The sequence below is a fragment of the Mauremys reevesii genome, linkage group 7 (genome assembly GCF_016161935.1).
Source record: "Mauremys reevesii isolate NIE-2019 linkage group 7, ASM1616193v1, whole genome shotgun sequence".
In the NCBI taxonomy this organism is placed as follows: domain Eukaryota; kingdom Metazoa; phylum Chordata; order Testudines; family Geoemydidae; genus Mauremys; species Mauremys reevesii.
In genome coordinates this window covers 114,980,187-115,006,923 of record NC_052629.1, presented here as the reverse complement: position 1 = coordinate 115,006,923, position 26,737 = coordinate 114,980,187, and the positions used below count along the sequence as shown (strand labels likewise).

Genomic DNA, 26,737 nt, shown 5'->3' with positions numbered 1-26,737 from the left:
CATGCTGCTCCTTTCTGAGACATCATTAATAGACCGGGGCAAACGTCTCTAAAACTTTCCTGCGAATATGCACAAAAATAAAAAGTTGAATTTGCTTCCGCTGTGTTAACAGCCCTTTGGTGTTCACTCCCTACAAATAGGCTTAGTGTGCTTGAGTGTCCTGGCAGGAACATTCACAGAAACAGCCAATTTTAAGTGAAAGTCTGAAAACATTCCTAAAAAAGAGACTTGTAAGCACACATATCCACACTGGGAATCTAGTTTTAAGAGCTGTGCTCCTCCATTCATGGAACAGAAACAATACAATGTGACTTAATCAAAACTAAACAACAATAGCTAGAATTTTAATTTTCAACTAGTGAATACTTGCAATGAACTTCTCACTAATAATTTACGGAGCAAGGTGTATTTGTAAAAGTAATGGGTGAATAATTTCAAATTAATTAAAGAGACCTCCCAAGAAAATTCTCATGGGCAATTTGCAAACTGAAGGCTAAATTCCCCTAATAAATTATTTTATTCACTGCTAATTATGTGCAAAGCAACAGGGCTGGATTCTGATGCTACTTAACATGAGCAAGGGTACCTTACACCATGACTGGTGACAAAAATGTGACTCCTGGAGTATGGGTGACAGAGGCTAACTCTTAGTCATTGCTGGTAGCGTTTGAACGTTGCATTTCGCTAGGGTTGCTCTAATGGAAATTTATTCAGCCCCTTCAGCCTAGAGGATAAGGGTCATTAGTTAATGGTTAGTTAATTAGTTAGTCCTACACAGTTCTGCAAGGGGAGGAGAGGGTGCAAGAAGTTAGTCTCTCTCTCTGCAGGAGGGTTGCACAATTCCATCACTGACTGTCCTGTGCTAGTCTATAGCTTGGATTCGGCTCCTTATGGGGAAGATGGTGTGCGAGAGGGCTCAGGTCCACTTCCTGCCTGCTCTTCTAGCAGAATGGAGCTTGCATAGGGAAGCACATGTTGCACCTTGTAAAAAGGTGGCAGGGCAAAAGGCTTTAATGACATATCTTTCATCGGAGTTCACCAGTCTGAGGTGAAGACTGAAATTCCAAATGATCAACTCCCAGCCAGAGCTGCAGTAAGACATAGGTACAATAGGATTGTGCATAGAGCCCTGGCTCCTGGACTTATATGAGTACCTCAGAATCTCAGCTCTCATTTAAAATATAACACCTCACAGTTGCAGAGTAAATCTTAAAACCATGAACAAAGTGTAACAGAGACAGAGACGCAGACTGACACAATAGCTCTGAGGGGCGTGGACTGCCCCAGCTCCAAGACCCACTGCTTTGGGGACCCTTGTCAACACTGCCCCAGCCTGCTCTCCCCAACAGATGCACACTTGCCGCTGGGGTAAGTGCAGGGGACCCCCCTGCTGCAGCTCTCAAGGGGAAGGGATCTGTGCTGCTGTTCCTGGGCAGGAAGTGTGGGATCAGCGCCACAGAGGCCCCAAAGTGATTTAGGCCCCTGCTCCTAGCCAGCTGTCATCTTCCAGGACAAACACACCCACTTGGATCAGGGACCATTCACATCGGAACACCAGCAGTAAGCAAGGAATCCTACCACTCCAGATAAAGGGGAGGAAAAAGGGAACTGTCCACCCCGAAACTGCTATCTTATCTCACACATTAGCAAGGAAACCTGCAACTAATCCAAATATCTGGGCTAGCAAATCACACCCTAGACTAGACAACCAGGTGAAACCCCTCTTAGCTCATTATAAAATTCAAAGAGCCCCTGCCTCCCAACCCCAGCTGTAGATGTTCCTCAGCATACACATTTTATTAATAAAGAACTGAATATTATGCACTTATGACCTTTCCTTCTGGTGAGTGATCCATCCGGGGGTGTCTGATTCAGCTTCCGCTGTGTTAATTTGGCTTTGGAGCACTTCCACAGGCTACATAGTTAACACAGCTGCCAAATTCAGTTTACTCTGTCTATGACATACTCTATGTAAGATGAGAAATGGCACTGCTATTGGAGCAGACCCCTGCAGGGCAAACTCTGCAACTAGCCTCACCAAAGAGCAAATGATCAAACAGATCTACAAAAACACAGGACGATTCGCTAAAATGTGTGACTATGCTTATGTGAAGACTGGTGATGAAAACCACTCAAGACATCATACAAAATCGGTCCATAATTCATAGTAAATGAGTGTCCTTTGGGGTACGAATCAATCAAATCATTTCTGCACTAAGATGCATCCCCAGCTCCTGAAACAATAAGCACTCCAACAGACAGCATGCTACATGGGGTATCTCCTCAGCTGGGATACGTTCTCATAGCTCTAGCAAAGCCATTGGGGTTCTGACAATTGACACCAGCTGATGGGAAGTATTTATTTGTAGGGTATTTAATAAGTCTCCTACTTCCTACGCTAGCACAGAAGCTAAATAAACTGACTCACTAGCTACAGTCAGCAAAGAATGTCATATTTAATCTATAATCCTTCAAAGCAGATGTGTTTAAAAAATTAAAGTAAATTTGGCCTCTACCTAGTTGAGGAAAGATCACATGCTCATCTATGGAAAGTGAGCAGGCCCTTATTCAGAGATGTAATTAGCTGCCATTTTGCTCCCACAACAAAAGCATATTATCTGATTATAGATAACTTCTAGGTGTCCCTACAGTGCCTACTTTCATCTCTTTCTTACACAGGATCCAAAACTGCTTCTATTGAAGTAAGGGCAAAACTCCCATTGACTTAAACGGGGAAGGACCCAGGCCTCTTATGTGCATGTGTTTGTGAATGCACACAGTCTCTTCTGGATCTTACTATAGAAGATGGTTAATGGAGCGCAAGTGGTTTACTGTATTTAGTACATTAAAGTATAACTGCTCTAATTGCAGTTTGCCTTGTATTTATAAACCACAGAAATGCATGGTGCAAGCAAACAGAAGGCACAGCAGTCCTGCCATTATAGTGTTACTTCCTAACTTTGCAAGTAATTGTGGAAGACCTGGAAGCAGATTTAGGCCAGCCATTCAAATTTACTTTAGAAGCAGATTTCTAGATAGAGGCAGTTATGGGTAAACTGAATACAGGACAGGGATCCACGAACTCAAACTTCAAAAACATACATAAGAACGGCCACACTGGGTCAGGTCAATGGTCCATCTAGCCCAGTAGCCTGTCTTCCGATAGAGGCCAATGCCAGGTGCTTAAGAAGGAATGAACAGACCAGGCAAACATCGAGTGATACATCCCCTGTCGTCCACTCCCAGCTTCTGGCAATCAGAGGCCAGGGACACCTAGAGCATGGGGTTTCTTTTTCATCCCTGACCATCTTGGCAAACAGCCACTGATGGAGCTATCCTCCATGACACTGACTTCTTTCAGGAGTCATTTCCCTCTCCACCTCAGGTTCTCCCATCTGTAAAATGGGGATAATATTTACCCTACAGGATAAATGTGAGAATTATTAACTAGTTAATGTTTGCAATTTGAAGATGTAAAGTGCTATGTAAGCACCAATTATTTTTGAACAGATACTGTAAAACAAAACACTGAATGGGATTTTGCAAGGGGATGGGACCTGTATTTTCCTTACGTGTCTATTATGTGTAGTGTTAAACTCCTGAAACATGCAGCATTCATCTAGGGGGATAGGTCCTTGGTTAGCAGTAGGGATGCGTATTTCATGGCATGCTGTTTCCTTACTATTACTGGGCTATTGCTCATGTCCATGATATACAAGCAGTTAAGAAATAATTTTCTAAGGTTACTGACAAATAAGGAGAAGGGGCTATTCACCTTTTTTTTTTTTTTTTTTTAAATGATTTACTTGTTTTGCATTTAACTTTTTAAAACTGGTGGGAGAGGAAATCCAAACCCACCCTACATAAGGAAACCAAGCTTAAAATGATCTGAGACGTTTTTCAAAAGCTTATCTTGGTATGCAACTCTCATGGAACAGCATTTGAAAGCAGATATCAACATAACAATAATTTACTATCAGTTATAAATACCACTATATTTGTCTGCACATCTTAAAAACCACATAATCCCTGCTCAGCAATTTGAAGCTTTTTGACAGTTCTGAAAATGAAAAATGGCACTCCTTTATTAACAGGCTCTTCAGCATTCATTTACCAGAAGACATGCAGAAAGGAAAGGTTCCAAACAGAAGCCGCAAAATTCACTTTGATAGAAACTGTAAATTCGCTACGATCAGAACTGTAATTAATTCTGGAGCTGCTGTGCTTCCCAGTTTATGCTTTTGGATTGTTTATCGCACTGAAATGAGAATTCTTTTGAAAGGATTCAGTTCAAGGTCATGCCAGCAATGTATATAAAGCCCTCTGTTTTAAATGAACAAATATATAACATTCTAGGCTCTAGATCAGTGGCTCAAACTTTTTTTTTTTTTTTTACTGGTGACCCCTTTCACATAGCAAGCCTCTGAGTGCAACTCCCCCCCCCCTTATAAATTAAAACCACTTTTTTATATATTTAACACCATTATAAATGCTGGAGGCAAAGCTGGGTTTGGGGTGGAGGTTGACAGCTCGCGACCCCACATGTAATAACCTTGTGACCCCCTGAGGGGTCCCGACCCCCAGTTTGAGAATCCCCGCTCTAGATACTTGGGTTACCATCTCTCCCCTGTGTTCTCCCAAAGCAAATGTCATCAGATGAGATGTGTCTGCTCTCTAGCCTTAGGTTCTATCTAGAGCCTATTGCTGTGCCCTGTCCGTTTGCAGAATCCTTCTACAAATCTACTTCCCTAAAGACAACCACAAATGCTAGTCTGTAGCTGCCTGCAAAGGCTTTGTATTTGGGTCAATTCAAATTTGTTATCCTGTTTTCATTAGCTCTCCCTTATCTTCAAGAAAGATGTGGAGAAACTGGAGAGGGTCCAGAGAAGAGCAACAAGAATGATTAAAGGTCTTGAGAACATGACCCATGAAGGAAGGCTGAAATAATTGGGTTTGTTTAGTTTGGAAAAGAGAAGACTGAGAGGGACATGATAGCAGTTTTCAGGTATCTAAAAGGGTGTCATGAGGAGGAGGGAGAAAACTTGTTCACCTTAGCCTCTAAGGATAGAACAAGAAGCAATGGGCTTAAACTGCAGCAAGGGAGGTTTAGGTTGGACATTAGGAAAAACTTCCTAACTGTCAGGGTGGTTAAACACTGGAATAAATTGCCTTGGGAGGTTGTGGAATCTCCATCTCTGGAGATATTTAAGAGTAGGATAGATAAATGTATATCAGGGACGGTCTAGACAGTATTTGGTCCTGCCATGAGGGCAGGGGACTGGACTCGATGTCCTCTCGAAGTCCCTTCCAGTCCTAGAATCTATGAATCTATTCTCTTATCCCCCCTTTTATTTTAGCAGATTGAGTGATTTTTCCTCTGGCGTGTTTGACCAAGTTTATTTAATAAATGTTCTGCGTTATCACAGCATTCTATGCACAGCCAAGAATGATACAGAAGGGATAGATTTTTGCCACTCTACTTTGAGTAGGACCTTACGCCACAAGCAGTCACTATGAAAACTATAAGAATAACTGCAGGATAAGGTGTGAGTAAAGCTGGTGAAATTGAGCCTCAAACAAACAAAATAAATGTTTAGCATCATGAATGGAAGATAACTTCAGACAATTACCTTATGGCTACGCCACTGACTATTTCTTTGGTAGGTCCATGTTTTCACTGGCTATACACAGTTGTTAAAAATTAAACAACTTCAGCATTGCAACATGACGTAAATATCCATCTCAGGGTGTTTAGATTGTGTGAACTGAATACGAAGGTGATAAACATGGTTCAGATGCTTTGATAAGAAGTATCTCCTCTCCCCTTCTGTATTAGGGATATCACAGCGTACGAAACATAGTTTGCACAGAAAGCACGTATCTTAGCTATGAAGTGTCAAACATTTGTTTAGGTTGAACACTCACAGGAAGCAAAGATGATAAACCACAGGGGCCATTTTGCTATATGAACACAAAGCAATGTCAATGCTTTGGAAACTGTGCGCTAAACTTTGACTAGAGGTGTGCAGACACGTGAATTAGTAATTCAGGTGTACTGTTATCGGCACAGCTGATACACCGTACCCAGGTGGGTGCCTGATGAAATCCTGGTAGGTGGTAAATACCACGAATTGCCAGGCTGCCTCCATTCTGGGGATATAACTGAAAAATGTGAACACAACCATAGAGCAAATGGACATGTGGGCCCAATGCCACACTACTCACGTAGAGCTGAGTGGTGCTTTTACAGTCTGCCCTATGGAAAGGGTGACACATAGATGCAGTGCTCCGGAGCAGACCAGAATGAGTCTCAGAGAGAGTCTCCTGCTCTTCCCTTGCTCTAGGTTGGAAATTAGTTGCTTCATCCCTTTCTGTGGAGCAGCTTACTCCCCTATGCATCTAAGCAGCTGTTACAGCACACAACGGTGGGTTTGGGGTGACCAGGGCTCCTTCCCTGCCCAATTATTCATAGCAGCAAGTATGAGGAAAGTAGCTCTTTCCACGCCAGCGGGATTCGCAGTCTGAGCAGGGAAGCCCTGGGGGCCAAGTAAGGGCAGCAATAAACTGCCTGTATGGATCCTGCAAAACAACATAGACACCAAGGGCCAGATTCAGATCTCTTTACTCACCTTGAGTAGTACCTTACTGCTGGAGTAGGCCTACTGAAGTCAGCGATGCTATTTGTGGAATAGAGTACTACTCAAGGCAAATAAGAGTACCAGAATTTGGCCCTAGACTGTCCACACGAGTACCTCATTGCACCCAAAAGCTGGAATAAGTCGGGGGAAGACTGGAAATGAGCTACTGAGGGAGACAGATAGCAAGTGAATAGAGAAAGGACAAAGGGGACTCCCTGGCCCCACTTTCAGCAGGTTGCACACATTTAAATTCTGTATTGCATTGTTCTCTATGCCTGGAGCCACCGGGCTTGGGTAGCACATGCGGAGCTCAGAATGTTTCCTCTGGGGATCAAAACCAGAACCTCTTTGGGTGCATCTGGCACGTTATTAGTGCCATATAAGTAATAACAACAATGATAACAACAACATGTAGGCCATGGCTACACTTGCAAATTTGCAGCGCTGCAGCAGGGTATGAAAACACACCCTCTCCAGCGCTGCAAATTGCGGCGCTGCAAAGCGCCAGTGTGGTCAAAGCCCCAGCGCTGGGAGCGCGGCTCCCAGCGCTGTACGTTATTCCCCACAGGGAGGTGGAGTACGGACAGCGCTGGGAGAGCTCTCTCCCAGCGCTGGCGCTTTGACTACACTTAGCCGCGGCAGCGCTTTGAAGTGCAAGTGTAGCCATAGCCGTAGTCTCAGAAGAGGTTGTTAATCACTCCCTAGGCACAGCATAAAAACCTCAGAAAGCTGGAGACAAATAGATATTCAGGATACTTCCCAATTAACCCATCACAAGCCTTAGTGTAGGAACGAGGCATGGCGGGAGGCAAGTGGAGCTCGGGGGGGAAGGGTGTGTTGAGGGCAGGGGATTCCAGGCAGCACTGCAGCCCCAAGACAGGCTGCTGTAACTTAGGGCCCCAGACCTGTCTGTCTTACACCAGGTACCAGAGAGCAGCCCAGGATTAGGAGGGCACAAAAGTAGCTTAGAGCCACCCCCTGGACTGAGTTCAGTGCTGTGCCTCTTAGAGAGACAGCACAGAATCTTGCCCCATAAGTCTATTCTACTTTTCTGTTCTCTTCAGGTCCTTCACTATGGTATCTGAGCTCTTATTCTAGCCTATGCTAGCACGGCCAGACACTAAACACTCAAGCTAGGTCTACATTTAAATCACTACAGCATAGACACTCACTACACTGACAGGAGGGGTTCTCCCTGCTCTGTAGTTAATCCTCATCCCTGAGAGGTGGTAGCTAGATTAAAGGAAGAATTCTTTTGGTGACCCAGTGCGGCCTACACCAGGGGTTAGGTTGGCTTAACTATGTGCTAAGGGATATGGATCTTTCACACTGCTGAGCAACCGAGCTGGGTTGACCTAACTTTTTAGTGTAGGCCTGGCCTCAGAGTATGTCTATACTGTAAACAAAACAAAAGTGTTCTTAGCTTGGTTTAGCTAACCCAAGTTAAAACAGCAGTGAAGACACTGAAGAACTTGAGCTGGTATTTAGCAGCTCAAGTTCCACGCCTACAGGGCAGCCTGGGGTTGAACGGAGTTAAAAACTGTGTTGCTGTACCTCCACTTTTATTTTAACCCAGATTAGCTAACCTGAGTTAGGAATGCATGTTTTTTGTGCAGTGTAGACATACCATCAGAAGTGGGTGGGGAGAGGCAATGGCAAAGAGGAGCAGAACTAGTCTCTTGCAAGGAAAAGCAGATGCTGCAACAACCACTCTATCAAAAGGTTCACAGTAGCCATATTCCTCTGCCCTCCAGGAGATAACGCTGTGCAATGAATGAGGCAAGGGTTCAATGAAAAAAAAAATCTATGTGATCATGTAATTAAATATCATAATTCATATGCACAAAGAGGCTGAATTAAGGTTGCATAAGCCACATTAATGTTGGCATTTCTTGACTCCTGAGTACTTGATTTTGAAACCTTAACACTCCTTTAACATAATTTGTGTGTAACTGTATACCAGGGGTCAGCAACCTTTCAGAAGTGGTGTGCCGAGTCTTCATTTATTCACTCTAATTTAAGGTTTTGCGTGCCAGTAATACATTCTAACTTTTTAGAAGGTCTCTTTCTATAAGTCTATAATATATAACTAAACTATTGTTGTATATAAAGTAAATAAGGTTTTTAAAATGTTTAAGAAGCTTCATTTAAAATTAAATTAAAATGCAGAGCCCCCCGGATTGATGGCCACGACCCAGGCAGTGTGAGTTCCACTGAAAATCAGCTCGCGTGCCGCCTTCAGCACGTGTGCCATAGGTTGCCTACCCCTGCTGTACACAGTAGAACCCCAGAGTTACGAACACCTCGGGAGTGGAGGTTGTTCGGAACTCTGAACTAAATGTTATGTTTTTTCTTTCAAAAGTTTACAACTGAACACTGACTAAATACAGGTTTGAAACTTTACTATGCAGAAGAAAAATGCTGCTTTTAACCATCTTAATTTAAATGAAACAAGCAGAGAAACAGTTTCCTTACCTTCCCAAATCTTTTTTTTTAAACTTTCCCTTTTTTTTAGTAGTTTAACACAGTACTGTACTGTACAGTCTTTGCTTCTCCCCCCTCACCCCGCCTGATTGCATACTTCTGGTTCCAAATGAGATGTGTGGTTGACCGGTCACTTTGTAACTCTGGTGTTCATAACTCTGAGGTTCTACTGTATTTAAGACACACGTACCTACAGATAGGGTTATTAAAAATGTCATATTATTAAAAAATCCGAACTTGACTAAAGCTTTACAGGTATACTTCATTTTATGGGAGAGATTCTATACGGAGAAGATTTATATGGAGTCCTTCTTAGAGTTTTTCAGATGCTTTGTGGTTACATTACATCATAAGCAGAACTTAAATCAGGGATAGCACTTCTAAACCACTCCACAACTAAGTTCTTATCTTTTAATGACCATGCTACTGTGATTCTATTCTTCTCCTCCATACGTAGTATATTAATTAATATTTTATACTCCCTAAATTGTGAATGCAGTTTACCAAAACAGTGTAGAAAATAGCAAATACACATTGTTCTTTGCCAATAGAAAATCCTTAACAGCTGTTTATTGCTCATTTGCAAAACTAACAGCAATGGAATTCCATTACTTAGAGAAACTGACTGTTCCATGATATCCTTGGCAACTAAAGCTTTACTTATCTTTTTGAACAATAGATTCTCAAACTTTCCTCCTCTTACAAAAATAAAAAGACAGGAAGGACACATTTTTAACTGTAAAATGCTCAAATCTGACTCCCAATAAATTGCTTTCTGTTTCATGAAATCTAACCCTGTTACCCCTCTCCAAAAAAAATCACTCACTGAAACTTATGAAAAACATTTCAGGCTACCAACTCTTTAACAGGAAGGATATTTTAGTGAGGTCAAGACTAGGAAAATGAGAAGAAATTCAGACTTGCAGTCTGAATAATATTAGGAGTCCAGAATAACATTAGAGAAATTACTTAGGCAAGCATATAACTGTCTGTACCAAAATTCTGGAACAGGAACTTTTGTCCTCTATCTGTTCAAAACATTTTGCTATCCCTATGAAATGTCTTAGAAACCAAGCTAAATAAAGTTACAGTTTATACAACAGATATTTCACATATGGTTTTAACTAAATAACTTAGAAGTCTCCAATAGCTTTAAAAAGAAATAACTGCAGCATACCAAATAGATGCTAACTCCTCAAAAAGCCAGGACATGTACATACCATCCATAATCTGGGTTCTATATTTAGATAAGAGCTCTACGTAAAGCCAGGAAGGTCAGCATTGACTCTGGTCAAACATATTTTAACAGACATCTCTTTACCAGACAACATTTACCATGCTACACCTCTCCCATACCCCACATTATGACCTACAGAAGACATGAGATGGAACTTGGCCTATTAAAAGAGACCGGACAGCGTGTTCACATACCTCAATAATCCTGTCGTGTATCTGCAGCCCTCCTTCTCTGGCAGCAGGCCCACTGTCAATTATTTTCGATATAAAAATTCCTTCGCTAGATGAGCCATCTTGATTGTCCTTTAGGAATGAAAAGAAAAATATAACATTGTACCTTATACCAGTTCTTATACCAGCTCTAATTTGTCTAAGGTTGAATCTTGTCAATGATGCTGCACATGAGCCCCAAAATGCTCAGCGCCAACCTAAAGTAATTACGGTAGTTACTATGGGCTAGATCCATAAGTGCTGAGTACCCACAACCTCCATTTAAAAATGCAACCACAAACAGGCTCGTATTTGTTATCTCACTTTACACTGATAGTTACCTAAAGCCAGTTCCTGAGAAGTGCTGATCCCCTCCATCATTCATTTGTGTAATAAGTATACAATGCAAGAGAACAAATGGATACTTTTTTCTATCCAGTCAGAAACAGCCATGGCAAACGAAATAAAACTAACAAGCTATTCTTTATGTCCCAGTGGGCCTGCACAATCAGTTCCCATAAGTGCTAACTGCACAGATTGATGTGATGAAGTGTAGTTAAAATGTGTTAATTACAGGGGGAGGGGGAGGTTTTGAGGGGAAACTTCACAGTTAATCTGCCATGAACAAGCCCAAATTTCTGTGGCATTATTGAGAGGAAAAGAAGCTGTTCTATCAAAGTTACGCTGTTTCCTTTCTGAACTAACAGGACAAATTAAAATCCACCACCTGACCTAATTCAGGTCACATGATGTTGTATCCAGCTAGTCAACATCAAGGGGAAAAAAATAGTAATAAGTGTTCCTGTAAGAAGTTCAGTCCTGGACACTCGCACAGGCAAAACTTCCACTGAAATCAAGGAGTTCAGTACTGAGCAGACTGTGGGTTGTTTAAATTATATCCTTTCCACAGTACAGTGGGCTGTTTAGTGTCTGATGGAAAGGACGGTAAGTTTCTGAAGCCCCAACGGCAAAAGCAGTTTGAAACAAATTGTTAAAGGACCCGATCCTGTCAGCACTGAACTCATGGGACTATGTATTGACAGGACCGTGGTTTGTAGGAATGGGCTTATGTGCTTCAGCACTGTCTGCACAATCCAGATGTGACAGCACATTCGTATCACTTAAGTGTAACTACCTGTGATCATGGATGAAAAACAGTGATATGGGGGGAAAAGGAGACACTCCATGTCGGTTTGAATATAAGGCATGAAACCATCTCCTACAGAGCCAAATATGTAGTCAGCAGCATTTCTTTCTCCAAACATTGATCTGCATGCTCTCCCTAACAAGAAAAGGCAAACACATTTTAACATACCACACATGGCCGGCCACCAATAATATTAAATCCAAGAGAGCCAGAGTCACGATGAAGGACAAGAGTCAGTGCTTTAGTCTCTTCACCCTAGGAAAACAGGTAAAAGCATTCAAAACACGTGCATATAGTCAGATGCTAGGATGAGTCATTCTTCCATCTAAATATTTAGTTTGCTGATGAATTCCAGGGGAAGCGGTTTATGTCCAGATTTGCAAGAGAGCTCAAGACCCAGCACTCTCATTGTTCCCACATTCCATCTATTCCATTGTTCTCAATAGGAATTGCTGAGTGCTGAGCTCTTTTGAAAATGCAGAATTTAAGATTTATGCATCATTTATTTTGCAAGCTAGAGCAATGAGAACCCTTTGCTGTGTCACGTGGCTCAGGTCTATAGCCTAATGGAATAAAAAAAAATGTCCATATGCTATGTAGTAATTATAGCTATCTGATGTGACCATATTCGGTATGTAAAAATCTTCAGGGTCACCTATAGTCTGCTGTCTCTGATTCTTTTGTGATTGATTCTTGGGACAGCATTTTTATGTTGCCACTCTTTATCTTGCTGATTACATTATGTTGTCCTAAACTATGAGTGATCCGAAGCAGCAGCAGACATGAAGTGTTATGAAACAGCAATTCTTTTGTGAATTTAGCAGGTAGAATTGAGAAAAAGCACCAGACTCCTAACAGTTGTTCAAATAGAGTATTAGAAAGAGCAATTCCATTGAGATTCTAATTAATTCGGATCCTATCTATAAAGGCTTGACAGTGATAATAATAGAAAACCTCCTTCACTGAGAATTCCCCCAACTCCCAAATAGAAAACCCTAAAGTAGCATGTCTCTAATTAGACCGGTAGGAATAATAGATATATTTTATGTATGATGTGCAATAGAGAAGAGGTGAAGGAGATACTCCATATAAACATGATCTGTTGTCCTGTCCTGTGTCCCAAGGTTGCTCCCAAACATAGAAACGTCATTGGCTTATATAATAACATCCTTTCCACGGATAAGTTGAAGCATTGTGATAGCTCTTAGTTGTGTCAAATTACATGGAAGGCAAAATTAAATGCCTATACTGTTAATGATGAATTTGAATCTTCAAAATCCACTAATTTCGGTCTCAGTCAAGCAACAGTTAATAATAGCACCTTACGGCAGGGCGGGGGACCCCTCACTTGTATATCTTAAGGGTTTCAGAGATGAGACTGTGCAGATATTCAGAGTGATATGGTGCGTGTCTAAATATAGATAAGTTCTTATCAGAACTTGAACATTGCTACCTGCAGATTTCTTGCTTTATTTTAACTAAAAGGTGAAAAAGTTATGAACACACAAGAATTTGAGGAAGTTATCTTACCTCGATGCCAACTCTGCCCACATATCTACACCAGCAACACCATCACAGGACCTAACCAGATCAGCCACACCATCACCGGTTCATTCACCTGCACGTCAACCAATGTAATATATGCCATCACAGACTAACACGGCTACCCCTCTGATACTTACAAGTCTGGTTTTCCTAACCAATTAATGACATAAATTACAACAGTTACTTAGCAACTCAATGCAGATGTTTTTAGTTTGTGCATTTTTCTTTTCACATATCAGTTTGAAGTGGTCAATCAAATGTTATAAATGTCTAAATGTCAAAGCAATCCAATATCACTGAATCACTCTTGCAGGAAAAAAAATGATGGGGCCAAATTTTCTGCTGCTGTAAACTGACAGAGCTCCACTAACCCAGTAGTGTGACAGAGGGATTCTTGCAGTGTACCCCTTTCCCCCCCCCAGCTGCTCAAAAGCACCCCTTTAGTGGAGCTGCATCAACATACACCAGCTGAGAATTTGGCCTATAATATTCCTCAGTTGTATGTGCTCATTTTCTTTCCTGAAGATCACATAAGTAGGCTGAGACCTGATCCCAGGAGGTATTGAGCATTCACAGCTCCCACTGATTTCAAGTGGATGTGCACATATTCAGCATTAATCAGAATCAGGCTTGCATGGAGGAATGACATACTAGGTGTTTTTAAAGATATCTTCAAACCCAGACAACAGATAATATTTCAAGGAGAAAACTTTCCAGTCCTGTGAGACCACTTTTAAGGTCTGGTAAGTTCAACATTTGAAAGACAGGTATGCCATTGTCACAAAAGCAGTTTTCCTCTCCTTTCTTTTATACTACTCTGTGGAGGGAAATTGAAAGAAACAATGACCATACTGCTCTCAGAAGGGTTGCTGTGATTAAAACTGAGTTAAGTACTTCCATTACAACTCCTGATTTTGGGGTGGACATTATACTTTTAATACCAAGGAGAAAGGTGTTCACTGTTGTTTTCCCCCCAATCTTCCCATTTCTACAGTTTGAGCTAAGCATGCAGGAGGATTTTGGAGCAAGCTTGAAAAATGGTAAAAAAAAAAATAATGAATTTTTTTCAAACTTCTTCATGAAAAATATCCTTGGTAATTTTTAAATAACTCCAACCAACTCTAATCTGAATCTGAATCTTTCCTGCCCCTTCAGACGTCACTTACAAGGTCTGCCATCCCTGTTGTTACTCAAGGCTACTCTTTGTTTGCATGTCCTCCTTGCTGTTTCCCATAAATTTTCCCTCTCTCTGTCGTGTTTGACAGAGGGACTCTTGCAGCATACCCCGTTGGTGTTTTCCTCCAGCTGCCCAATAGCACGCCTGCCATGGCACATTCTCTAGCTTCATTCTTAAAATATGTTCCAAATACTTCTGTCTTCTTGTGTGTATAACTTTGGATGTAAGGGGCTGTTGAACTCTTGACCAGCTCTAATGGCTTTGCATATTTTGTCCACCATTTTTACTGCAGCAGAGTAGTATTACAGTAAGGAATTGCATATGGCAATGCAAAGTGATTATTCTACCATATGTGCTAAAATATCTAAGCACAAGGGACCTTTCAATGTGTTGCGTTTATATTTTGTTACTTTTGAAGATTCATATCTCAGTGCTTGGGGGGGGAGGCTTTAAAAATGTTTTTATGTACATTCATGAAGCCACAAAGAGAATGATGCTAGTAGGGCTTGGTGAGTTTCTCTTCTTCCCTGAAACGTCTTATGTTCCAGTGAACCAACCATTATAAATGACTGACGATGTAATGGCCAGCATCCCAGCCCTGCCTATATCATCTGGTTCTGCAGCAAACCTGATGGTTCCTGGCATGCTGTATTTCCACACCTGAGGGCTCGTCTACACTGCAAAGTTGTCGACAAAACTTTTGTCTTTCATGGGTACTTAAAAAGCCACCACCACCCCGCGTGAAAGACAAAAGTTTTGCTGACACAAGCAGCCGCGTGAACGCGGCTTTGTCGGCAGGAGCGCTCTCCTGCTGACAAAGCTAAAGCCGCTCGCAGGGCTGGAAATATTTTGTCGGCAAAAGTACCAACAAAGTGTTTACACGTGCTGACGTTTAGCAACAAGGCTGTGTTGACACAGCCTTGTCACTAAAAGCTGCATGGTGTAGACAAGCCCTGAGTAAAGCTCTTAAACATAATTCTGGAAATTACTGTACTTCCCACCTAAATATTTTGGAGGTAATAAACTATCTCCTGCATTTTATTCGATACTCTAGAAGCTTCCTCATTTCTCTAGTGATGCTGTAGCTAAGAAGACATTTCTTACCAACCAGAGAAACTCTACTCCTCCTGACATAGGCACCAACTCCGTGGGTGCTCCAGGGCTTCCCATGGGGAAAAATTGGTGGGTAATCAGCACCCACTAGCAGCTCCTCGCCCCCCAGCTCACCTCCGCCTCCCCCCCTGAGCGCGCCACGTGCCTGCGTTGCCCCCCCCCCCATCTCCCAGCGCTTGCTGGGAACACGCGCGTGGAAAAGGCGGGGCGAGGGTGGGGATTTAGGGAAGGGGTCCAATAGGGACAGGGAGGGGGCGGAGTTGGGGTGGGGACTTTGGGGAAGGGGTTGGAATGGGAGCAGGGAGAGGGTGAAGTTGGGGCGGGGCTGGGGGCACGCGAGCACCCACTGGCGCTGGGGAAAGTTGGCGCCTATGCCTCCTGATAAGAGGAATACAGGCTAACCGAACTATGCCAAATTGTACAGTCAGGAACACATTCTAAGAAAAACAATCTGCTTTTACAGTAGAACCTCAGAGTTACAAACATCTTGGGAATGGAGGTTGTTCGTAACTCTGAAATGTTTGCAACTCTGAACAAAACGTTACAGTTCTTTCAAAAGTTTACAACTGAACATTGATTTAATACAGCTTTGAAACTTTACTATGCATTAGAAAAATGCCGCTTTCCCGTTATTATTTAGTATTTTACATTTAACAGTACAGTACTTGCTTTTTTTTTTTTTTTTTTTTTTTTTTTTGTCGTCGTCTCTGCTGCTACCTGATTGCGTACTTCCAGTTCCAAAGGAAGTGTGTAGTTGACTGGTCAGTTTGTAACTCTGGTGTTCATAACTCTGAGGTTCAACTGTAGTTTTCAGTAGTTTGGTTGCCTTTTATAATTTAAAATTCTGGAGGATACTGCCTTCATAAAGACCCCAGTACTACGGACCAGGTCCTCAACTAGTGCAAACTGACAACTTCATTGATTTGACTGGATCTATGCTGAGGATCTGTCACATATCCATTTTACCTACCTATGGACTCCCTTTCACTGCAGTATCAATGCAGGTTTGAATACAGTAAAATAAAAGTGCATAGGAGTTAAAACAAGAGATCTCTGTTCTCACCTTTCTGGATATTGGCTACTTGTACATTTTAAAAATGTAATCCTCAGTGTTTCTGTTAGTGTGTGGCTTTTTCACGGGGCTCTGAAGGAGGTCAGACTGCAGCACAGCCTCCGGTTTGGAGGGGGTTCTGTGGCCTAGGACTCAGCTCCAAAAATACCTTGTTAATTCATCCTTGCTCCTTTCTTCCCAATGACTTCAGCATAAACCATGTGCCTACATGCAAGGGCAGAATGTGACCAACTTTATCAATAGGTTTGAATAATGGTATGTTTCAGTGAGGATCAAGCACAGTTTAAATAGCCTGAGATTTTTCTTTTAGATGTATTCAGACTTTGATGTATTCAGACTGACTTTCTTTATCAAACGAAATATTCATTTTGGGTGAAACACATCACCACCTCTCCTTCAAACACACAGGGCTTGGCTACACTTGAAAGTTGCAGCGCTGGGAGTTACAGCGCTGATCATGCAGCTGTGCAGGAACAGCGCTGGTGTGTGGCCACACTCACAGCTACCAGCGCTGGTGTGTGGCCACATTTGCAGCATTTACAGCGCTGTTGGGAGTGCTGCATTATGGGCAGCTATCCCAGCATTCAAGTGGCAACAACGTGCTTTTCAAAAAAGGGGGGTGGAGGGTGGTGTACTGTGACAGGGAGCGGGGAACAGAGAGAGAGAGTGGATTTTTGGAGCCAACACTGTGTGTTAGCTTCCTGGATTGAAAAATCACAAAATGTTCACGAACCCTTAGTCTTAATTGCAAACAGCCTGCATCCAACGCTGTTTCTCTGTCAAGCAAACATTCACTCCCTGCCTCTCATTTGATCGTTCACAGCCAGGTACAGATAGCTCCTGTTTGCTGTGATCAGTGTTTTTTTTTTTTAAGATAAGCAGTTCACGATCGGAGTTCACAACAAAACAAAGAGAGGCTGCATAACAAAACAAAGAGAGTAATTTAGTTAAAAGCATTCTGGGATATCTCCTTATTCCCTGGAGGCCAATAAAAGCGCTGGTGTGTGTCCACACTTGATGAGCAGCGCTGGATCACCAGCGCTGCAATCGCTACACCCCAACCTGACCAGGTGTACAGCCAGCGCTGCAGCCAGGGAGTTGCAGCGCTGGATGTGCCTTGCAGGTGTGGACGGTTACTAATTGCAGCGCTGGAAAGCCTCTACCAGCGCTGCAACTTGCAAGTGTAGCCAAGCCCACACACACAAAAGCCCTCACCTCTCGCCACCTCAAACCTCAATGCCTGCCTCTCCAAATGCAAGGCACACTTCTTAGACCTTGTTTTCAATAATAAAAACACACAGCACAGCAGACATGAAATAAATACATACATACATACATATTTTAAAAAAATCCTCACATTTTCTCCTCAAGGATGAAAAAGGAGAGGGGGGGGGAAGAACACATGCAAGTCATGCAACTTAATGCACATCTGGAAGGTGCTCAGACACTATGTAGATCAGATGGTGTCAAGGCTGATTCTCCACTCTGGCACTTCGAATGCAGAAGGTGGGGGCCTGCAAGGATTCTAAAAATTAATACTGGCCACTCCAGTATTAAACTCCCAAGGTTACAGCTTATCTCTGACCTTGGCTTGGTAAACACTGCCACCACCCAAATGCAAAAAAACCCTTTGAACCCAGGAAGGAGCACTTGGGAATTCCTTCCTGTGGGGCACCCTCAATCCCTTTCACCCCCGCTCCAGGGAAGAGCTGAGAAGGAAAACGAAGGAAATTAGCTGTTGCCACCAGCTAATATATGCACAAACCTCTTAGGACACCAAAACTCCAATCCTGTTCTTAAAAAAGGTAAATTTTATTAAAAACAAAAAGAAAGAAAATATATCTGGAACTTAGGCTTCTGCTAGATTTTAAAAGAGCAATTCCAAAAATTTAGCACCCCAAATAGCTTTCTTGGGGGTTCAGCTTAAAGATTACAAGCAAACAAAAGCATCTGGGGTTAGCACAGAGGAGTCCACTAGCCATAAGAAATAAACAGAAATAAACCTAACTGTGTCTTTCTGAACATTCCTGATCTACTTACACATTTGGGGGTTCCAAATAAGTAGTTCTAAGTATGATCTATGATTATACCTGGCTTAAAGCATCTCATAGCATAACTGCTCCCTGTTCCCCTCATTCCTGGAGAACCACAACAGAGACAAAGGAGAAGATTTTTTTTCCCCCCATTTAAAAAAGTTCTAGCCTTCCCACTGGCTCTTCTGGTCAGGTGTCCACTCCCTTTCCTTTAGCTGGGGGACTTTTTAACCCTTTACAGGTAAAGCAAGCAGAGAACAGCCACCAAGAGGGACTTTATAGCTAACTGGCTGGGTGGGTGTCTATAAAAGGGAGCCCCCTCCTTCATTTATCACAGGTGGTATAAGAGCCTGAATAAAATAGATTAAAACGCCTGATTAATTGGGCTTTGTGCAGGGATCTCTGCTGGGATTATATGTAGGAGGGAGAATAGAATTCCCCTTTCCTCAGTGGATGGACAGTCCACAGCCATATTTCCTCCTATGCAGGTTTTTGAGCCACTAGATCTACATAATTGCAGCTTCAGTGGCTCTGTTCCCAGCACACTCTCCCCTCCCCCACCATATGACATTCTATTCAAACTCCTTCCACAGCACACAGTTGACCTGTTTTTAGTGCAATCCCATCATGATGGTCAACTGGTATAGAAGGCCCTGTGGACATCCTCAAACCACCATTTAATTTCCCCATTGATTCATACTTTCAATAGAATGGTGTGGAGGCCTCTCTTCTATCTAGAGTGGTTCCACATCACTACCAATGAGCAATAATTCTGCCTGGAACGCCAGAACGTTTATTTTTAACTAACCTGCACAGAGAACTCAGGCCATTGCAAAATAAATAGATGGAACAAATATAATGTGCACAAACACATTAACACAGTTCATTAATGACCATTCTATTTGAGCAATGAGGGCTTCAATCTTGACCAATTAACTACAGTTTATAGCAAATATTTCAGGTATAAATAATAATAATAATATTGGTAATGACGATGAATGTTTTGACTGGGCACAGTTATTTCTGAACCTGGAATCAAATGGAGAAGTCAATTATTCTATATTTTACTACTCCTAAACCAGGTGTTCTGGGACCAGAAGGTGTTTATAGACACCATCCAGTGCTGCATATATTATGCTGGCATCATTGTCTGAATAAATAATCCAGGATTTAGTAATCTGGAAGCAAGCCACATCCCAAACTGGTGCAACATCTCTTGCAGTAGGTGATCACCTTGTCAACATGGTCTTTTTCAAAAATCTCTAGTGCACAAAGATGCATGTTTCCTGATTGTACTTGTTTTGACACTGGGCAGACTGAAACTATTAACATTGGAAAGTTGCCCAAAATGCCATGAAAGTCATGTAATTGACTGACCGCTAGACCACAAGTTTGTGGTGACACAACACCTTTTGGCTTTCTTCACATTACGCACCGCTTCAGAAAACTGCACAACAGCCTTTTTGTAGCAGGGCTGAAAATGAACCCAGTCATGTTAGTCAGCTGCATCCAGAGATTTGATAAAAGTATCGCTGGAAATTACACACTGTGGACATTATCTATTTGTAACAGTACTGTGACGTTTCATTCCATATTCTTTATGAAAATATGCTTATGATATGACTGACATAACAGATGTACTTTATGCAAGATTGGTCTTCTAAGAGATCATTGGAAAGGTTATAATTTACTGAATATGATTACCCAATTTGTATGCCTGTATCATTTCTGTATCTGAAGTTAGGAATATTGACTATGTATCTGTATTTCAACTATGCTACTTTGGGTGACGCCCACTGCTAACACTTCAGGTACAACAATGGAAAAGCCAGACAGGGCGGACGGCCAATCAGCAAGAACAATGGTCTGTGAAAAGGCTTGGCCTTCCTGGGGATGCTCCATACTGCCACTGACTCATGGACACTGTGAAACTATCAGGTCTTGTCACCCGATACTAAACATTACCTGGGACTTCTTGTAACTTTCCACTGGAAGGGGTGTCAAGCTTGGGAAACAAAGGATTCCTGCCTTGTGTAAAGCCTATTTAAGGGTGGGGAAAGAAGGCAAACTGGACTCCTCCTCCCCATGGACTGTCTGCCCAAGAAGAAAGACTGCTAAAACCACCTGAAAGGAAGGCAGGGGGGAGTCCAGACTGAGACAGGTGTCTGCTCTGACAAGAAATATACCTGGAACTCTGAACCACAGAAACGTCGCAATCTGCCTAAAATAACATTTAGGGTAAGAAATTACATTTTGTAACCTGTTTCTTAAGTATACTGAGCTTAGCTTGCGTGTTTGGTTTCATTTGCTCAGTAATCTGCTTTGTTCTGTCTGTTATATTCATTTAAAATCCACCTTTGGTAGTTAATAAACTTATTTCTTGTTTATAACATAACCTAGTTTATGTAATTTCTAACTGGGGGGGGGGGGACAAGAAGTTGTGCATATCTCCCTCCACATTGAGGGAGGGGGCAAATTTCATAAAGCCTTTGGGTTTGTCCCCCTTAAAGGGAGTGGGCACCAGAGTGTTGGGGTTGAATCTTTCCAGAGCGGATCTCTGTCTCCCTGTGCAGCTGGGGGTGGTCCTGCCTGCCTGTGCGCCTAGCCCAGCAAGGCCAGGTAAGGGAGACCCAGGCTGGCAGAATAGGTGACACCCCTAAAGGCCCCGTCACAAGTACCTTTCATAAATTTGCATCCCACAGCACTTTACGGAACTAAATAATGCAGCAGCAAAGTTATCAGCAGAGTGAGAGCAATTAAGAAGTTCAGATAAGGGGGCAAAGGTGTGAGTTTTGGATCAGATTTAAGATGAAGCTGATGAGGTAGAGAGATATAAAAAGGCAATTCCAGATGGTGGGAGCCCTAGAGAAGGATTTCCCATCAACTACAGAGCAAGAGGGGGGACCAGATGAGTGGAGGGAGCAGAGCCGGGTGCAGAATGAAAGAAATGGCGGGGGGGGGGGGGGAAGAGATCTATGAGTTAGGGGTTATGGTTGAGTAAATCCAAAGAATGTTTTTAAAAAGAGGCAGTTTTGATCTGACTTGGATCCACTGAGTGTGGGGTCTGTGATTTCTTTTATTAGTTTCATTTCGTTATTAGCCTGCATTGTCTTCAGATACCATCTACAGACTTAAAAAAGCATATCCCCTATCGAGATGTTGTTGTTGTTTTTATCTGACAAACACTGATCTTTTTTCTTCCCATTAATTTCTAATGGGGTAGAAGATTATAAAAAGAAGTTTTGTTTACATTGCAGTTTGAATATCAGCAGCATCAAAGATGTCAGTGCAGCTCTCTGAACAGAGCTTGATAAGTTTGCTGCTTCATCTGTGGATGTGGTAAGTTGTGAAAACCCCAAGATGTGTTCTCAGTGCTTTTATCGTGAAGTTAATTGGTTTCTTGGTGCTCCCCTCACGTGGAAGACTTGTTCTGATTAATAGTTTGGGGTCACTGAAACCTTGTGCTGTATAACTCTGCTTCCTGAAGAATCTGCTTCTGGTCATCTTGATTTTATATGCAGCCCATTCCAGGTAGTTCAAAGTCAAGATAAATTTAAATTAGGTAAATCCAACGTTTGAAATCCCTATTATAGATGGTTCAGAAAAAAGAAAGCTCAAAATAGATGGCCCATACTTGGACATACAGTAGGAAGTCCACACTATTTGGTTTCACATCATGGAAAGCTCATTGCTAGCGGCTACCGATTGTGCAGTGTATTTGAGGTGTGTCTGTGTTGTGTAAGGGCTAATCCTAGTGACATCATACTGTGGAAAGCCCTATTACGGAAAACCCATTCTGAATGATTTAAGGTTATGGAATGCTGGATCTGGAAAGTGCTGGGTCACCAAAAGTCTTTTGCAAATGATTCGGTTTAGCGTTACGCCCAGTAAGTTGACTTCTGGTGATTCGATACTGTGAGTCCTGAAAATCCCATTTGCGGTGTTTACAGGGTTCTCCGGGAAGGGAAGTGAGAAAAGGGATTGTGAACCTGGATAGATGACCATCCCTATAGTATCTTCAGATACTACTGGGCAGTCCCGTTAGAAATACATACATAGAAACAGACGGTGGCAGTTAAAGACCAGAGCTCATCATCATATTTCAAATGACTTTTTTTTTGTTAAGCTCTTTTATCAAAGCAATTACTTCTTAATGACAAGCCTAACATTTGACTCTCTCTAGCACCCTACACCTCAGTTCCCCAAAACACATCAAATAGCACCATGAGTTCTGAGCACACGTAACTCCGTCATTCCCCAGTTTTCAGTGAAAAGCCATAAAATCATACCATAAGAAAACAGAGATGGTAGGAAACAATAAACGGCTTAAAAAGAAACGGCGAGCAAACTATGTGGTGTGGGGAACGGCCCAGAAATAAGTGTCACTTTAACATAATCCATGGCCAGAGCTTGAAGCATTTTTTAAAAATCACAGAGATAAACACAGGAACTATATATATATTTCCCTCTGGATTTTGATAACTCCCTCCTTCTTTTCTAAGGCCGGTCCTGTTTCTTCAGTTGGTGGCCAGCAGCTAAGCTGTAAATATTTGCCCTTCACCCAGACCTGCCAGCTGGCTGAGGCTGCAGCTGACAGGCAAGGCTGGGGGTGAGAAAGGGGGGAGGAAATATGTCTCAAAGCAAAAAGAAATCCTGGTTACTTACCAGACCTTCCTCATGGGGAAAGAGAAGAAAAGTGCTTTCAACAGGGTGCCACACTCACAGCCCCCTCCCCTCCCCAGGAGCCCCAAAGTCTGGCACTTGGATGCTTTTTTCAAAGGGACTTTTCCCCACTAGTGTATCTGCCTCAAAGCTGTGGCTCAAGCCCAGGGTGAAGGATAAAACAAGGGGGGGGGCTCTCCGGTCCAAATCAGCGCCCTGCGGGGGTGAAAGCAGGCGCTGAAGGAAGGGGGGTTGGCAGGAGGAAGGGGACAGAGAGAGCGGAGCACCTGAGGGCGCTGACTCCTGGGCCGAGCCAGCGAGGGCGGCTGCCCCCCCACCGCCGCCCCTTTACCTTGCAGGGCGGCGCGGCCAGGCTGCGGCTGAGCGAGTCGAGGCGGGCGCTGTACTCGGTGAACTTCTTCTGGTAGCGCAGCGCTGTCATCTGCAGCTCCAGCTGCGCGGCCGAGAGCTGGGCCAGCAGCGACTTCTCCCGCTTGCCGGCCCGCAGCGCCTCCTTCTTCAGCTCCTTCTCCAGCCCGCCGACCTTGGCCTGCAGGCAGCCGCTGTGGCCCCGGAGGGCTTCCAGGCAGCCGTGGCCGCCGGCGCGTTGCTCCCGGTGGGTCAGCACCAAGCCGCAGCCCCGCTCGCAGACGCCCACCGGCCTGGCCTCGCAGCTCTCCCGCATGTGGGCGTCCAGGTCGCGCCGGTTCAGCACCTGGCCGCAGCCCGGGTGGCGGCAGCGGGCCGGCGAGTAGCCGCAGCGCGCGGCGTGGGCGCCCAGCTGCTGCAGCGGGACCGCCTGCCCGCAGCCCCGCGCGTGGTGCTCGCACTTGATGTCCAGCTTGAGGATGAGGCTGCGGAGCGGCAGGACGTGGTTGAGCTCCTTGGCGGAGAGGCGCCGGCAGCGCGCCGGGCAGCTGCCCTGCTGCACCACCCAGGGCAGCACGCAGCCCGCGCAGAACACATGGCCGCACGGGGTGGTCAGCGGGTCCTCCAGCACCTTGTGGCACAGGTTGCACTTGAAGTCGGGATCCACCTCCCCGCTGAAGCGGTCCAGCTCGAACCCCATTCTGCGGGCTCGGCACCCGGAATGGGGGGCTGGAGGGGGGGGGTCACACGCTCACCAGCCGCCCTCCCCCCCCTTCAGAGAGGAGCCCGCGCTGCAGAGCTCATGGGGAAGGATTTGGCCCCCGCGCTTTGATTTCCTCGCGGCTCCTCGGGAGCAGCCCAGACTGGCTGGCTGCGGGCTGTCGACTGGCTCAACTAATTGCCGGAGACTTCCTCGCAAAAGGGCTGGGGAGGAATCCTCTCTACCGCATTGACTGGAGTTAACGCGCACCGCTTCGCGGCGCACAGTTCTGCCCCCCCCCCTTCCCTCCCCGCGCCCCTTGTTCAGGGCTGGCAGCGGGTGCGATCGTGGGGGGAGGGGGGAACGACCCTGTGGTCCCAGCTTTTAGCAAGGGGAGAGGAGGCACCAGTGTCTTTGCTGCCCCCCCCCCCAGTTCCCAGCTGCCTGGAGAGGGGAGGGAGGCAGCCGCAGAATGGGGGTCAGAGGACAGTGCCTGTGTTTCCCCCTTGTGTTTTCTGGAACTGGAAAGCTGCTCTGGGTTCAGGAGACATGGGGGGGTTCAAGGGGGGCTTCTTGAGTGGCACCGTGGAGAACTCCGGGTGCGGTGCTTGGGGATGGGGCAGGTGCTAGGGGGACTTGGGAATCTGGGGGGACTGACTCCAGGTCGCGAGGGGACTTTGTGGGGGGGGGGGAACGCGAGGGCAACAAGTGTTATGGGGGCCCTGCTAGGTAGAGGAAGGGGTATCGGGGAGAGAAGCGCGGTCCTGGGGTGGACTTTGAGGAGGAGTGACAAGGAGGATTGGGGGGAGGCTTGAGGCGGATACAAGGTACTAAGAGAAGAGGGGAAGAAGTGAGCTGTAGCTCACGAAAGCTCATGCTACAATAAATTTGTTAGTCTTTAAGGTGCCACAAGTACTCCTGTTCTTTTTTTGAATGGGACAGTTACAAGAGGGAAATTGAAGGGATTGGAAAGGGAAGTTGGAGGCAGGCTTGTGTGGGCGGGAAAAGTCACAGAGAGGGGTGTGTACTAGCCAGGTTCTGGGGAGATCTTGGGGAGAGGAGCTGGGTGTGAGGGACAGGCACTCTCAGGGCACTTAGGCAAGGGCTGTTTTTGAGGGGAGACATAACTGGAGATGGGGGGAGACACAGCTTAGGGAGGGCAGGTATCTGAGTGGGGGAGCTGGGAGTGCAGGAATTGGAGGCTGGGATAAAAAGATTGAGGTGTGTAGAATATATCAAGGCAGGACTTGCTGGAGGACAGATGCTGGTGTGGGGGCTAGGGGAGGCAAACTGATATGGGGGGCATTGGGGAAGAGACTGGGAAAGATACTTGCAGGACTCGGGGTTGAGGGGGAAGCTGGAGCACTCATGCTGGAAAACCTAATTTTGATGTTAGGCTGTTAACACTCTCCAAGAGATGAGTACAAACAGCACAATCCAACAGTACAGTTCATATCTTCATAAAAAGGAGCATATTTTCCATGTTTGTGTGGTCTATTAATGTCCCATTAATGTCAATGGGAGTTATGTGTGTATAGACCCAGGACAGTTTAGTACTTTTGAAGACTGTTTCCATCCGGAGATAATCTAAAAGCATTTCATATAGAGCTATAAAGTGCTAGTGAGACCACACCTGGAGTCCTGTGCAGAATATTGGGCACCATATTACATGTTGACACTGAAGAACTGGAAAAGCCATAAATTAGCATTGCCTAGCTCAGATGGTAAAGTAGAATTCTCCCAGAATTGCCATCTACCCATGATTGCTCTTTTAGTATGCCCTATTTTACGGTAAAGTGGGAGCACAGCTAGGACCGAAGGCTTCAAGATGACCTTTAGTATCCCACTATTATATCATGGTAGAACGATTTTCTGAATGTCTGTGATGATTATTTGTCTGGAACTGACCTTTAAAAAGTTGCAGCTTAGTAGTCACATCCTTATGTTATCATTTCAAACACTGGAGAGTGTTTTCCAACACTGTCAGTTAGCATGGGACACAGGCCTCAGTGGGCAGGTATCCCATTGACTTCAACAATGGGAGTTTTATCTGAATGGCACCTTCAGGATTTGTCCCTATGTAATATGACCTGTTCTGATAATGCATGCTTTATCAGGGCCTGATCCAAAGCCCATTGCAGTCAATGGGAGCCTTTTCATTGACTTCAGTGGATCCTGGATCGGGTCCTAAATAGTGTAGGCCTGGTCTACACAGGGATATTGACCAGCATAGCTATTATGGAATAAGCTAGTCTGCAATAGTTATTCCTTCATGGATACTCTCTTCCAAAATATATTCTGAAATAATTACTTCTCTCACAAAGTTTATTCCTCAATAACTATCTGGTCAA

The 26,737-nt window shown here is 44.1% G+C and overlaps 1 protein-coding gene across 1 annotated transcript in view; it reads right to left on the bottom strand.

The window, feature by feature from the left end:
- The window catches only part of PDZRN3 (PDZ domain containing ring finger 3), a 204,537-nt gene extending 179,970 nt beyond the window's left edge, over positions 1 to 24,567 (bottom strand). Inside the window, exons 1-3 of the mRNA XM_039481271.1 lie at positions 23,670 to 24,567; positions 11,884 to 11,970; positions 10,554 to 10,661 (exon numbers count right to left, since the gene is read on the bottom strand). Coding sequence (XP_039337205.1) covers positions 10,554 to 10,661; positions 11,884 to 11,970; positions 23,670 to 24,386 — 912 coding nt within the window. The 5' untranslated portion in view covers positions 24,387 to 24,567. The remainder of the gene's footprint in view (positions 1 to 10,553; positions 10,662 to 11,883; positions 11,971 to 23,669) is intronic.
- Between the last annotated feature and the right edge of the window lie 2,170 nt (positions 24,568 to 26,737).